Source organism: Callithrix jacchus, chromosome 8 (assembly GCF_049354715.1).
Source record: "Callithrix jacchus isolate 240 chromosome 8, calJac240_pri, whole genome shotgun sequence".
NCBI lineage: Eukaryota > Metazoa > Chordata > Mammalia > Primates > Cebidae > Callithrix > Callithrix jacchus.
The window spans coordinates 22625872-22641434 of NC_133509.1; the positions used below are offsets into that span (position 1 = coordinate 22625872).

General features: G+C 58.4%; 1 protein-coding gene across 1 annotated transcript in view; it reads right to left on the reverse strand.

Moving 5' to 3' along the window:
• CSPG4 (chondroitin sulfate proteoglycan 4) overlaps positions 1-12234 on the reverse strand; it is a 37944-nt gene extending 25710 nt beyond the window's left edge. Inside the window, exon 1 of the mRNA XM_035261795.3 lies at positions 12047-12234. Coding sequence (XP_035117686.3) covers positions 12047-12134 — 88 coding nt within the window. The 5' untranslated portion in view covers positions 12135-12234. The remainder of the gene's footprint in view (positions 1-12046) is intronic.
• Between the last annotated feature and the right edge of the window lie 3329 nt (positions 12235-15563).

Sequence of the window (15563 nt, forward strand, 5' to 3'; positions counted from 1 at the left end):
GAAACTGAGGCTCAGAGGGCAGTCCCTGTGCTAGCCCACGGAGCAGAGGATCCTGCGGGTGTGGGTCCTGAGCTGGGGGCTGTGGGTGTCAGTGGGCACGGGCACAGTGTGTGCACCCAGAGAGCCGAGGTGGGGTTTGCTTGCTGCCTGTGGATCAGAAGTGGAGCATCTGCCAATGGCTCCAGCGGGAGGAGGGTGTGAGAGCTGGACTCCAGCCAGGGGAAGGCACTCTCTTTCCCTTCTTGTCCCCCGGGGGCTCTTCAGTCAGGGCTGGGTGGAGGGGGGAGCAAGGAGACGAGGGAAGCATCTGCTCTCCTTGGGCGGTTTGGCAGCCCAACCTCTCTGGCTCCAGGGCTGGCTGAATAGGAAGGACCCTTCTGCAGGGGCTGGAGGGGGATGACTCAGTCCAGAAGCCAGTGATAAGTGCCAGCCCGGCCCACTGGGGGCTTGGAGATCTGAGAGGAGGGCGGAGAGGCAGGGGGTCTGGGTGGGAGCTGCCCCCAGGAGGCTGAGGGTCAGGCTCTCTCCTGGGCAGCATCCAGGACCAGGCAGCCCATGGCTCATCTCTGAGTCTCCCCTTGGCTCTGGCAGCAGAAACTGCCAAAGACAGGGCTGTCAGGCGGGCGTCGTCGTCTCGGGGCTTCCCCAGCATGGTGGGTGGGGCCTGGAGGTAGTGAGTGTGCAGACTGGGATGAGGGAAGAACAGAGGAAATGGTGACTGGGTCTGGACGCCTGGCCCTGAAATCTGGTGGCACAGCTTGTGCACAGCAACTTGTGTGCCTTCTCCTCGGTTCCCCCAACTGAATCTGGGCAGAAGCCTGGGTCTGGGCTCACACCCCAGCACACGCACAGGACACTCAGAGCCATGTGCTTCCATGCTCTATGTCCTCAGTGACCCCATCTGTAAAAGGGGACCTGGATGGAGAGACTGACACACATCTGGCCTCCAACCAGCCCAGCCAACTGGCAAGAGGTGTGGCCACTACAGCGGGTGCAGTAGAGCCACCTCTGGCCTAGATGGCCACAGGCCTAGCCAGACTGGAGACTCTTGAGGACAGGACCCAGGGCCCACATTCCCTGCCCAGGGCATCGGTGCAGCCAGGAGGCTCATGCACCTGAGATGGGGGAGGCAACATCAGGATCTAAGGGAACGAAAGGATCAAATGAGGTGGCATTTGGCCTGCGTGAGGGGTTTTCTACCAGGCAGAGCTGTCTCACCACAGCAAGCGCTGGCACTGGTGGTGCTCCAGCAGGAGGGCGAGGCCAGGAGGGTGCACCAGGAAACCTCAGTGTCCTTGCTAGTAGATCTCTGGGCTAACCAGGCCCTCCAGAGATCCTGAGACTGAGACCTTTCCTCCTGGGAAGACATGACTTATCCTGGAATAGGTTCCCGCCTAGCACCCCCACCTGCCAACTGGGAGCCTGCAGCCTGTGGGGCCCCTGGAGCTGTGCCCACTGCTGCCACACTCCCTCTGGCTCTCCTTTTCTCTCCCGGCCTCAGGGCCTGACTCTGCTGATGCACCACCTCTCTCTCACTAGCACCAACTCTCCAGGGCTCTGGGCCCCAGTGTCCCTCAGATGTCCACGCAGGAACACCCATAGGAACCCCCAAGTTCAATCCCACCCAAAGCAAGGAGGACTCGGCATCCTCTCTCCCCTAGCCTGCTCGCCAGCCCTGTGAAGGCCCGCCTGTTCCCCCTGAGTAAAATCTGAGGGTCATGCTGGACTCTCCTCCTCCTCCCTCCCCATGACCACTGCCGACTAAGACTCACATTCCATCCTTCCTGCCTCCAGATTCTCCTTCAAATCCATCTCCCTCTCTTGCTCCCGGTGCCATCCATAAAGTGGCTGGTCACCAGCCTTGGCCTGGCTTAATGAATGTCCTGCCTCCCTTTGCTAATAGCAGCCCCGGTTAACCCGAACTGAAAGTCACTCCCTCAGCCACCCTTGCCCGGAAGCCTTTGGTGGCTCCCACTGCCCCAGGGTCCGGCCCTACCCCCAGCTGGTGCTGAAGGCCAGTGTGCCCTCAGCCCTGCCTGCCAGGGTCTCCTGCTCCCCTCCCGGGACACTCCTTGCCTCCGCCTCACTAGACCCTGCACTGCTTCCCCACACACCCAGCTGGGCCTGTTGCGGGCCAGCTCTTCTCTTGTGTGGGCCTGTGAAATGTCCTCATGCTCTTTCAGGAAAAAAGCCCAAAGCCCAGCCCAAAGCATCTTCTTTGCACTTGGGATGCAAAGACACTGCTGTGGCCCAGGGGGCTGTACTGCTCTCCCCTCTCTCAGTTTACACTGTAAGCCTTGGGGACAAAACTGACCTTGCCTGGGGACACGAGGTGGAAGGAAAGGAGGGAGGGGCCCACCAGGGCAGGAGGGCCATGGGCCCAGCTGGGAGAGGCTGCCTCTGGGAGCTCATCCCAGGCCTCCCCATGGTGTCTTACCCCCAGGCTCCTTTCAAGCTTCCTCTGCCCTCCAGGGCCCCAGGGCTCAGAGGCAGGGGGCTGGACACAGTGGCTGGGGAGGGCTCGAGGGACTGTCCCAGCCAGAGACTGCTTTTCTGGGCCTGTGGTGACAGAGTCTGGTGCTTGTTTTTAAATAAAATAGAATCTGAGCCCCTATTTATAGCCGGAGGCCACAGCCACAGACAGGAGACGTTGGGTTTGAGGCTGTACAGGCTCTGGCAGGGGCTGGGGGTGGGGCCATTCCCAGGCCCCTGCCCGCCTTTCTCAACCCCCAAGGAAGTGCCTGTGGAATCCTGATGCTCCCTGGGACAGGATGTAGCCTGTGCTTTGGGGCAGGGGAGGAAGACCTGGGTGAGGGGGGGGAAACTTTTCTCAGGATTGGTCCCTGGGGCCCTGAGTCCCTTGCGGGAATCGGAGGCGGTGAGGGTCTATGTCTTCTGAGAAGGTAGAGGGGGCCCTGGGGAGAGGTGGGTGCTGGCGGCAGGGAGACCTTCTGACGGCCACGGAACTGGGTAAAAGAGAAGGGAAGGAGGATGGAGCAGGACTGGAGAGATGGGCAGACAGACAGAGACGGGATGGGAAAGAGACACAGAAAGGGAACAGACAGACAGACAAGCCAAGGTGGGAAGGGGCAGAGAGATGGAGAGACCGGGATGGGGAGACAAATGGAGAGACGGGGAGAGCCCTGCAGCCCAGCCAACCCTGAGCAGCGGGAGACAGAAGCCGTGAGGGGAGACTCGCTGTGGCTCTGCCCCGAAAAGAGCCTTCATGGTGCTCCAGGCAGCATGGTCAGAATCCGGGTGGAGCCGGTGAGGAGGGGAGAAAGCAGTGGTCTGTTTCCTTCACCCCAGAAGGCTAGGCCTTACCCACTCCCAGCCCCCAGACCCCAGGGCCTGGAGACCGTCTGTTCCTGGAAGTTTCCTCGGGGGAAGCCCAGGCCTGTTGGAGGCAATTCGATGCATGGGGCAGAGCCCGTGAGATGGACCTTGTCACCAGGATCCCCAAGGGCTATCTTGGGCACGGCCGAGACCTTGAGGGAGCGGTCCAGCCTCTGGCTTGCTATGGGGTGAGTTCCCAGGCCTGGAGAGCTCAGGAGCTAAGGCTACAGCCTGGACTCACACCTGCTGCCAGCCTCTACTAGACTCCTCCCTTGGCTGCGCCTGCAGGGGGCTGTGGGGTAACTGTAGCCTGGGGCATGTGTCATGGAGCCACAATCGGTGACTCAGACAGTTAAAAAAGGAGCAGCACTGAGTGGTGACTCAATTGGCTCTGGAGGGGCTGGGTGGGGTCTGGCTGGCACAAGATGGGGTGGTCTGGGTTTATTTTTGGCAGGGTGGGGCCAGGGCCAGGAGGTGGAAGATGGGAATCCGGGATGGAGAGGAGCCGCTGCTCTCCTCCCAGGGTGGGAGGAGCCCCAGGGCTCTACACCAACTTAAGAAAGCAGCTTTCCAATGCCAGGGAGCCCTGGCAGGCTGGGCTGCTTCTCAGCCCCATTCCAGGCCTAGCCCACCTTGTTGTTTGGCCCAGGACAACCAGCTGGCTCTCTCTGGACAGAGGCAGAGCCCCCGTCCTGTTCCCAGGAGGCTCACGCTCAGAATTTAGAACTGACCTTGGAGATAAGATTCCACTCAGAGGCCCAGATAGGGCCAGGGGTCTACCCAAGGCCACAAAGCAGAGCCTGGTAGCCCAAGGGCTGTGGCATCATCACCCAGCTGGCTCGGGTCTCTACAATATCTCCCCCAGGGCTGTCCACAGTTGGAGGGACAGACCCTGTTTGAGTATCCACCCCTGGAGGGACTCAGTCAGGCTCTAGATGGGTGGCCAGAGGCACATGGGCCCCAGAGACCCAGAGATGGAACCTCAGCCGGGGGCAGGTGCCTGGATTCCGTTAGCGCTCTGAGGGGGGGGACCTGGCTGGGCCCTTCCCAGGGGTCTGTAGAGAAGAGTCACCTCTAGGGGGAGAAGGTTGGGAGGGGGCCCAGCACAGTGAGAGCTCAGCCTGGGGGCTCAGGCATGGGCCAGCCCCTTGACCAGGGCCCCTCTAGTGTCACCGCCCTGAGCTGTGCACCCCGCTCTGCAGACATCTCACAGTCACCTCTCCCTACTCTGAACTCACATATACACCCATGCCCCTGAGGGTCCTAGCAACCCAGAGCAGAGAAGGCGGTCCCCTCCCTCAGTCCAGATTTCTGCTCCACATGATGCAGCCACCACTGCTTCTATCATGAGAGGTGGTAACAGCCCCATGGTAACTGGCAGGTAAGCTGTCTCGTGTCACTGGGCCCTGGCCTTCAGCCCCCACATCCAGAGAGGGACTCGAGAGAGTTTGGTAGAGAGCAGGGAAAAGACAGGCTTCTAGGCTTTCTTGTCCCATAAAAGGCCCGTGATACCTATACTCCTTCCCTTCTCCCCACCCACTGCTCTGGGGACATGGGGGTCCTGCTGTGCCCCAGCCCAGTGAGTTCTATCCTAGGGGCTGTCAGGTTTGGGAGAAACAGGCCCCAGGGAGGGCCTCAGAGGGGCTGTCCCCACTGCTCTCACACTGGGAGAGGAGTGTGTGCCTCAGTCCAGTTAGCCAGGCAGATGCAGACCCCACCCCCTCCCACTTTCTGAAAGATCTTGGGCTGGCAGGCGGCCACTAGCTGATACCCTGCCTCAAAAGCCCACCTCTCCTTTCCCATGTCACTTGGTCCCACACAGACTCTCTCACAGGGCCACCTCCTCCAGTCTTTGTCTTGAAATCTTCCTTAAAGATGCCTGCTGGGCACAGTGGCTCATGCCTGTAATCCCAGCACTTTGGGAGCGAGAAGGTGGATCACCTGAGGTCAGGACTTCGAGACCAGCCTGGTCAACATGGTGAAACCCCATCTCTACTAAAAATACAAAATTAGCTGGGTGTGGTGGCGCATGCCTATAATCCCAGCTATTCAGGATGCTGAGGCAGGAGAATCGCTTGAACCTGGGAGGTGGAGGTTGCGGTGAGCCAAGATTGCGCCACTGCACTCCAGCCTGGGCAACAAGAGCAAAACTCTGTCTCGAAGAAAAAAAAAATTAAAAGATTCCTAAGCAGAAGCCTGCATGTTGCCGGCTGCCCCACCCCGGGAAGAAGATGCTAATAGCAGAGTGACCGCAGCCTCAGGAGCAGATATCCACTGAGCACTTATTCCAGGCAAAGTGTCTTCCTTAATCCTCACAACACGTAAGGGGTAGACATTATTTATCCCCATTTTAGAGAGGCGAAAACTGAGGCTCAGAAAGAGCCTTGTCCAAGGTCAGGCATGGAGTGTTAGGGCTGTAATTCAGCCTGAGCTCTCTAAGCCGTGTTCACTCACTGTGTGCCTGGCCTCCTGCTTCCCTGTATGGGTTCCCATAGGTCAGGACTCAGAGGAGGGAGAGGTGGGGCCTGTCAGGGCCTCGGGGCAGGGGAGGAGCTCATTCTCAGTCAAAAACTCCCAAAAAGGGTGATTTGCTTCTTTAACCAGGGTGGGAAGTGTGTGTGTGTGTGTTTGTGTGTGTGTGTGTGTGTGTCTCTATCTGTGTGGTGTGTGTGTCTGTGTCTCTGCATGTCTGTGTATATGTGTCTGTATCTGTGTGTGGCTAGACCTAAGGCCTGCCTGCCTGGCCTCCAGCTGCAGGAAAGCTGCTCTGGCCCCAACCGCTGTGCACAGAGAAGGAGCAAGGAGGGCCGGGTGTCGTGGGAATCAGTGTCCTGGGCCCACTGGTATTTATAGCTGCTCCTTCCTGAAATGTGGGTGGGGGAAGAGATTGCTCTTAGGTGGGAACGGAAGTTGGTCTCCTCTCCCCAGCTCCCTCTATCTCCCCAGAGAGTGGCCTGTCCCTGGCTAGAGGGCCTGCCCTGGTGGTGGAGCAAGGCGCTGTGTCCTGAGCTAGAGGTTTTCCCTGGGGCTGCTGGCTCAGGGCGGGACACCCTCCTTGCCTACAGAGCAACACTGTGTGTGAGTGTGAGTGTGTGCACACACACGTGCACTTACTGGGTGTCAGACTGAAGAAGGTCATGGACTGGGGGCAGAGGCCAGGGGGTAGGGGAAGAAAGGCCTGTAACCCCATAGAGAAGGAGGGCAGGGCCCCAGGAGAGAGGCTGTCCAGGTCATGGGTCTCAGAGCAATCTGTGATTAGAACAGGCTCCTGGGGGTGGCAATACTGGAGCTGTGCCTTGGAGGATGGGGAAAAGGGAAGGCCAGCTGCACGGAGCAGTGTGAGCAGAGGTGGAAGGGTGCCAGTGGTTATGGATTATCATCTGACGGCCTAGTTCTATCTGATCAGCCAGTCTGTGGGGCACAGAATCACCTCGACCAGGGAGGATGATATATTTGGGAAGAGAAGGACAAAGCATAGCACAGTTGAACATCCCCAATCTGAAATTTCAAAATCCAAAATGCTTCCAAAATCCAAAACTTTTTGAGCACCAATAGGATGCCACAAGTGGAAAATCCCACACATAAGAACTTTTTTTTTAGATGACCTCTCACTCACTCTGTTGCCCAGGCTGGAGTGCAGTGATCTCAGCTCTAGCCTGAGATCAACCTCCTGGTTCAAGCGATTCTCATGCCTCAGCCTCCCAAGTAGCTGGGATTACAGGTGTTCACCAGCATGCCCAGCTAATTTTTTTTCTGAGATGGAGTCTCAGGCTGGAGTGCGGTGGGGCAATCTCGGTTCACTGCAACCTCCGCCTCCTGGGTTCAAGTGATTCTCCTGCCTCAGCCTCCTGAGTAGCTGGGATTACAGATGCCCACCACCAAACCTGGCTAATTTTTTTATTTGCATTTTTAGTAGAGATGGGTTTCACCATGTTAGCCAAGATGGTCTCGATCTCCTGACCTTGTGATCCGCCCGCCTCAGCCTCCCAAAGTGCTAGGATTATAGGCGCGAGCCGCTGCACCCAGTCAAGAGGTCAGGGGTTTCTGCAGTAAGTTCCGGGAAGGGAGGCAGCCTCGCTGACACACCCAAACCGTTAGGCCACGGGAGAGCCGCACATTGACGTGTTGAAGCAGGAGTGACGGCTGGAGGCCGGGCTAACGCATGCCAGGGCTGGCACAGCGGCGGGCTCTTCCACAGGCTGGGAGCCGGCCTGGGCATGGGGAGGAGCTGAGCGAGGGGCAGGAATGCTCAACAGGACAGGCACTGTCCCTGCGGAGCCCACCCCTGCCACCAGGCCGCCTTGACGGCAGCCCTACAGCCATCACTCTGCATCAGAGACACACGTGGCTTCATTGGCAACCCCGGCTTTTGGGGACACTTTATCGAAGGGGGTTTGCTTAGGCTGTGAGAAAGCAGGGGGGGTTTGGAGAGGGAGAGAACGGTGGCGTGTGGGAGATGGGGAGACAGGAACAAACATCTGGCGTCCTCAGGGAGCTGTCTGTCCCTGCAGACTTCTCTCTCTCCCCACTGCTGGGGTCAGAGCCACTGGTGGGTGGCTGCCCCCCCGGCCTGATGTGGGGAAGCTCGTTGCTGTTGGGGTGAGTGAGAACACCACGGCCTGTGCACCCAAAGAGTGATGTGAGGCAGTCCCTGCTTTTCTCTGAGCCTCAGTTTCCTCATCTGTAAGATGGGAATGCTGGACAGGGGTGGTGGCTCACACCTGTAATCCCAGTACTTCGGAAGGCCAAGGCAGGAGGACTACTTGAGCCCAGGGGTTCGAGACCAGCCTGGACAACATAGTGAGACCTTGTCTCTAAAAAAAGTAATTACTCTGGTGTGGCGGCATGCAGCTGAAGTCCCAGCTACTCAGGAGGCTGAGGTGGGAAGATCGCTTGACCCTCAGAGGCTGAGGCTGCAGTGAGCCGAGATTGCTCCAGCTCTGGGGGACATGGTAAGACCTCATCTCAAAAATAAAAAAGAGCAGGTGGCGGGGGACTGTTTCCTGACCTGCAGGGCTGCTGTGGGCTGCAGGACTGGCACCATGGTTAGTGGCACGCTGGGGTGTCCATGGAGGAAAGAGCACAGCGACAGACAGCTCTGGCCTCTCCTGTTTGGAGATACGGACCCTCCTGAGAAGCAGAGAGAGCTGGAACCCTTGCCCCATGGAGAGCTAAGCACAAAACTTTCATACAAATTCAGTTCATTCAAACACTTCTCGTACAGACTCAGCAGGAAGAGTAATACAGTAAATTTGAAACCCGGCCTCAGCCCACAGCTGGAGGAAGAGTCTTAGCTCTGGAAGCCTCTATAGACCTGACAGCTGGGGCAGAGGCCTGTTGGAGGCAAGAGGAGAGCTGGATGGGGTGAGGGTCGAGGTGAGGCTGTGAAGGAGCAGAGGGACCAGGGAGGGACCAGGCTCCAGGCCCAGACCCGCAGCGTCTTGTTCATTTGCTCCTGGCCTTGAATAGAACACAGCTCAGTGTAGCACCCGTCCCCATCCTGTGCTCACTTCCTTTCCCACAAGTGCCACTGGCCCAGGTCTTCAAGGTAGGGGACTTGGAGACGAAGGCAGTAGCCATGCTGGGCTCCTGGTCTCCGCCACCTCGGCCAGGTCCGTGAGAGTGGCCGTGTGCACGTGTGTGTGCCCACATCTGTGTGCGCCAGTAAGTGTGGACGTCAGTGCTATTTCCAACTCCCCCCTCCCCTGCCCGCCCCTCCTGGGCAGCACGCCCAGTTCCCAGACGCAGCCTATACACTTCCTCCGTGAGCTCCACACGAACCCCACTCCCCTCCCGCTGTCATCGCCAGCCGCCAGGCCCACCTGGTGCGGCCCATCCCCGGGCCCCCAGGCGGGCAGCACTAAAAGGCCCTTCTTGTCCTGCCTGGGTGGGCGGGCGTAGGGAGGGAGGCTCAGTTACACTTGGCTCTGGAACAGTTTTGAGTCTGGGTGGGCTGGGCCAAGGGCGCTGGCCCCTGGGCCCTGCCCTGCTCCAGAGGCCTGGGGCGGCACACAAGGTGCACACAAGGCTCAGTGCCTGTCCCGAGCACTGTCGGTCTCCCCAAGCCATCCTCAGAGGCAGCAGGATCAACCTGGTACCCCTTTGGCCCTGCTCGCTAAGACACACCCATCAGTTGTGGGTCCCCACCCAGGTAACACACAAGCCCTCCCTGCCAGGTATACCCACCTGGGTCCCACTTCAACCCTTCACGTTCTGCCTTTCAAAGTCAGCAATGCCAGGCCAGGGAAGAGGTGTGGGAGTCACCATCCCTGCCTGCCCTGTGCTCACTCTGACCCTCCGACTGGAATGTCACCTCCTTCCTTCTCTGTCTGTCCTTCCAGCATCAGCTCCAATCCAGTCTCCTCCCACGCTTGGCTCTCTGCTGAGGCCTCCCACACAGCTCAGGAGGAGCTGGACATCGCATCTGTCATCCATACTCACAGTGGCCCAAGCCTAGCCCCCCATGCAGGCTGGGAGCACCCTCAAAGCAGGGCCGGGGGCTCTTCCTGGGCTGCTGGGGTTCTTGGTAGCACTCAGAGTAATTTTCTTCCTCTCTGGGGCCTCAGTTTCCCTCTCTATATAAGTGGAAGATTGGCCCAGATAGCCTCCTAGGGTGCTGACTTCCAGGCCCACTGACCCGGATTCCTCGAATGTTGATGAGTGCAGGGAGAGCCTCCCAGCATGCCTCACTAGGGTACAGGAGGATGAGGGCCTTTGCAGCTGGGGGCATCTGGGAGGGGTGAGAGGGATGCCTTCCTCAGGCAGGGGCTGCCCTTACTGCAGACATCAGGACAGGGAGCTAGGCCAGGTTTGGTGACAGAGACGGGTTGCTGGACGGGAGCTCTCCCACCCGCTCCTCATTTCCAAGTCCTAAAGGTGGGGGGAGGGGGGCGGGGTGTGGAACGTTATAAAACCCCACAGCACCATGCCACTCTCCTGCCCTGAAACCCTTGTGGCTTCTCCTTTGCCAACAGGGCATAGGCCGTGGGCTTCATTTTGCCATTTAAGGCTTCCGTGCCCCAGCCCAGTGGTTCTCCCTGGCCTGTGCTTGAAATATGCCTCCCAGCCAGGCTGCTGGCCTTCCTGTCTCAACACCCCTCTGCTTACGCCCACCTCGTTGCCTCTGAGTCAGCACCCCTGCCTGGAGTACTGACTCCCTTCCCATCCACCAACGCTCGGTTCGAGGACCACCCTATGTCCCGCCCCAGCTTGTCCCTGACTTTCTCCCCATTGTACTTTTCATCCGCATCTTTGCTGTTTGAGATCAAATTTGCCTTTCTGCCTCTTGAATGAGTCTAAGTTCGGCCTCTCAATTTCCTTGTGCCCCTGAGAGTCCAGCACCATGCCTGCGTGTTGTCAGGGCTGAGAAGGTATCTGAGAATGGCTCTCAGCTGAAGCTGAAGGAGGTGGGAGTGTTGGAATCCCTCCTTGGCTGGAGGCTGGGGCCTGGATGAGCTGACTACCCCGGTCACCTTGGATGCTCTCTTCCCATCTCCCCGGAGGTCCGGCCCTTCCCTCAGGCCCTGAAATCTTAGGGGATCTGGTCCCTGCAGACAGGAACAGGAGCCTGGGGATCCAGCACTGATTCACCCCGGGGGGTCCTCCCTTGACTCACTTCCCTTCTAGGAACCCCACGATGCCCTCTCTTAGAGCTGGCTGCTCCATCTGAAGGGGAGAAGGGTGTGGCCTGGGCCCTGGTGAAGGAGGCTCAGGCCCTTCCTCGCTCCACGTTGCTCTTGGGAATGGTCCCGAAGAGGTAGCTGAGGCACTGAATCACACATGGGAGGTGATGACGGGTGCGCCCTGAGGCCGCAGTTCTTACGGCATAACTAGAGCTGCCTTGGCTGAAGGAAGAACGCTGTCATGTGGGGTTTCTGGCATCGGGACAGAGAGGGGATGTATCCCAGCACCTCTCCGAAAGCAAACTTCCATTCAGCCTTGGCTGGGCCAGGCATCCGTGCTAGGACGAGGAGGTGTGGCGGGGGTGGTCCAGGGCTGTCTGTAGGACAAGCCCCCGCCGGGGGACAGGGTATCTGAGGGGCACCAGCTCTGCCTCTAGGAGGCTGAGTGGGTGGTGAGTGGGGGGTCCTGCCTGTCACCAACAGGAGCAGGGAGAGAAGGGCAGAAGGAGGAGGGGAGGTGGCAGATAGACAGATGGGTCCACAGGGGAGCAAGGGGAGGGGAGAAGGGGCAGAGCTGGGGAGAAGCTGGAGGGGTGTGTGGGGCTCCTCACAGGGAGGACAGGGTGGCTCCTTCCTTGTTTCCCACCTTGCAGCACTCCCCGTTCCTGGCCCAGGGCATCTGAGGCTGCAGGACCCACTTCTCACTGTCACTGGGTCCCTTTGGGCCCCAACATGGTCACCCCAAACTTGTCTGGCAAATAAAGCCTGGCCAGCATTGGGGTGGCCCTACCGGGTGTCTGGGACACTCGAAACGGGCAAAGCCACGCCCTAGGCCATCCATGCCTGGGTCGCCTACGCTCGCCCCCAACTGGACAGCCTTGGCTAGCTAGAAACCCCATAACCTGAGATAGTGGGGTCGGTGTCCACCCCAGGGTTGATTCCCGGCAACCCCAGCCTGTGGTGGGAGAAGCGCAGCCTGCTTGACTCCCGATCTGGGGCTACTTCTGGCTTCTCCTGTCCCCTTTTTCTCCCTGAGGAACCCCTCTAGTTCTGCCAGGCTGGGTCGGGGTCTCAGGCCCCTCACTCACCTGCGGATGCAAGTCTGGCCATCATAGCCAGGGTCCAAGCCAGGGCCAGGGCGGGGGCTGGAAGTGGGGACCGCGGCCCGGACTGCATCCCGGCGGCGGGCGGGCTGGGTGGCAGGACTTGCGCGGAGCCCGCAGAGTCCTGGGAGCTGGGAGCGGAGTGGAGCGAGCGAGGCTCTGCTCCTGGGCGCGGGCCGGCTCTGGGTGTCCGCGTACTTAACTCCGGGGGCGGGGCAGGCGCGAACCCGCGCGCTCGCTCGGGTTTCAGGCTTGGGCTCCCCCATCTGCCCCCACCTTCAACCTTAAAGGGCCCGTGCGGGGCTGCTTCTCAGGGGCAGGGGTGAGGGAGCCTTTACGGCTGGGCCAGACCACAGCCCCACCCTAAAGACTTGGAACAAAGTCATAGAGAGGTCCAGACACCCTGAACTCTGACCCCAAGAGCCCGGGAGACCCCCCTAGGGGAGGAGGCACGAGCTGGGCCAGCCCCCACTTCCCGCCTTTCTGCCTTTGAGGGAGTTCAAGAGACCCCTCCACAGGCACACTTTAGACCTAGGAGGAGGGACAGACAGCCGCCACCATCACAGGCGGCTTTCGGGCTGCTTTGCCTCCTGGGCACTTCTGCAGACTCCAGAGGCACCGCCCGAGGTCCTGTGGCGCACTGCCCACGGCCGCAACCGTGACCTTCTCTGCCCAGAAGGGTTTCAGTCTCCCTGTCTGAAAAGGAGAGGTGTCTGGACTTCCTCACAGGGCAGAAAAATTCTCAGTCCCGGGGCAGTGACATTTGCTTCAAAATAACCTTACGAGGTGGGTGAGGACTACCCCGTCCGGCATTGTATGGAGCAGGAAAGTGTAGATCAAGCTGAAAGTGGCTCTTACAAGGCTCCAGGTGGAAAGTAGGTCACTGGCCAATTGGGGCCAAGAAACCCAGGCCTCCTGACCCCTGAATCTGGGTGTTTCAACTTCCCGAGGCTGCCTCCTAGAAATCTGGCCCTGGATTTAGCTCCTACCTAACAGCTTCAGGCTGGGGCCCTTCTGCTGGCTCCCCTCCAGGCAGCAACATCAGCCTAGTCCCAAACAGGAGGAGAAAAGGCAGAAAGGCCATGTTATTGTAGCTTCCGGGGCCTAGAGGCTCTGCCTGTCCTCTGTCCAGTCCCAGTGCTAACCAGCCTTGGTCTACTTCCTCTGTCCGGGTCCCTCCATCTGTCTGCTCCAGCCCATCTCCAGCCCAGCCTCACCTTGCACCCTCTTCCCAGCTCCTCCCTTTGACTAGTAACAGTCCCACAGTATGTACAGCACTTCATACTTTGCAACGAAACCAAGCCTCATTTTGCAGATGAAGAAACTGAGGCTGAGAGAGATTAAGGGACGGGAGTTAGTTTACATAGCTGCTCAGAGGTGGGGTCAGGTCTTTGACCCTAAGTGCAGTGCTCAGGTGTGATGGTGCCTGATCTGTGTGTGGGGGGTTATGAGTACTGGTCTTGAAACCAGAGTGACCTGGGTTCAAATCCCAGCTCTCCTAATTGGCTGGAGGAAGTCCCCTCACCTCTCTGTGGCAGTTTCGTCATTTGTGAAATTGATGAGGATTAAATGCTTTAATGTACCTCAAGTGACTAGCCAGGGCCTGGCATACAGTAGGTGCTCAATAAATGCTTATCCTTTCTCCTCTGTCTCTGTCATCCTGCACATCCCTGTGATTTGTGGTTTACATACAGCTTTACACATATCACCTCCCTTGTGGCAAAGCTTGAAGCTTCCCCTCCAGAGGCTGCTGCATACAGTAGGTGTGCAATAAATGCCTGCTGTGGTTGACTAAGAAACCAGCTGCTGTTGTTCTGTGGGGATCTGGGCAAACCTAAGCGCTTCCATCCAGGTACCCAAGGAGGCCTGGGATGGAGGCTGTGCCTCAGTGGCAGTGAAGCCATTGGTTCCACAACTTGTCCCTTGTTTTTCCTTCTCCTCAAGTCACCAGGACACCTGGTCCTCGTTAGGGGCTAATTACTGGCCAGCTATGGGCCTGGGGCAGCTGCTTGGAATACTGTATTTGGAGGAAAAGAGCTTTCTTTTCAGGAATTAAAAAAGAAGGGAGAAGGCTTTTTTGCTCTATGAATCAAAAATTTGGATGAAGATCTCCGCTAGCCCCATCTCCCTGCCCTTTCCCCTCCCCATCTTCCATGTTCTCCACCACACAGATGTCTATGGAGCCTCCAGAAAGGGCACTTCCACCCACAGCTGAGATTCAAGTTGTGATTAGCTGGGAGCTTCCCCCTGCCTTATTGCTAACTGGGCAGAGAAACACAGGCCTGGAAAATAGTGGCAACCAGCAGGGCAGTAATCTCTCCCAGTAATCCCAGCAACCAGCAGGGCAGTAATCTTTCCCAGTAATCCCAGCAACCAGCAGGGCAGTAATCTCTCCCAGTAATCCCAGCAACCAGCAGGGCAGTAATCTCTCCCAGTAATCCCAGCAACCAGCAGGGCAGTAATCTCTCCCAGTAATCCCAGCAACCAGCAGGGCAGTAATCTCTCCCAGTAATCCCAGCAACCAGCAGGGCAGTAATCTCTCCCAGTAATCCCAGCAACCAGCAGGGCAGTAATCTCTCCCAGTAATCCCAGCAACCAGCAGGGCAGTAATCTCTCCCAGTAATCCCAGCAACCAGCAGGGCAGTAATCTCTCCCAGTAATCCCAGCAACCAGCAGGGCAGTAATCTCTCCCAGTAATCCCAGCAACCAGCAGGGCAGTAATCTCTCCCAGTAATCCCAGCAACTAGCAGGGCAGTAATCTCTCCCAGTAATCCCAGCAACAAGCAAGGTAGTAATCTCTCCCAGTAATCCCAGCAACCAGCAGGGCAGTAATCTCTCCCAGTAATCCCAGCAACTAGCAGGGCAGTAATCTCTTCCAGTAATCCCAGCAACTAGCAGGGCAGTAATCTCTTCCAGTAATCCCAGCAACCAGCAGGGCAGTAATCTCTCCTAGTAATCCCAGCAACCAGCAGGGCAGTAGTCTCCCTAGTAATCCCGGCTCACATGTCTCTGCTGGGGCCTCTCAGTTTACAAAACATTCACCTGGTCTCTTGAAAACCTTGGGAAGTGTGTGCGTTGGGGGACAGTGTCCCGACTTCCCGATGAGGAAACTGAGGCTCTCAGTGAAACAGGGATGCCGTGGCTCCAGCACACACGGGCCTGGCGTGTGCTCAGCCTGAAACCTGGGACTTGAACCCAGGACAGTGATGAACAGTGCCATGCCAGGCAGACTGGCAGGAAGCCAAGGCCCCTGTGTGCCTCCCACTCTCTTGGAACAAAGGCTGCTGGACCAGCATTGCCTGCTCCTCAACTGTCCCCTCTCCAGCTCCTCAGCAACTCCCCCCAGGCCGTGAAGCCTCAGCGCTGAGCAGAGCTGACCTGGACCTCTCTGGCATCCTCAGGCCTGTCTTGAGCCTTCTCCCTTCTGCCTTCCGACCTTTGCCGTGACTCCTTGCCGTGGCTTGGCCAGGTGTTCTAGGTTGCCATCCCTGACCGCCCCTGC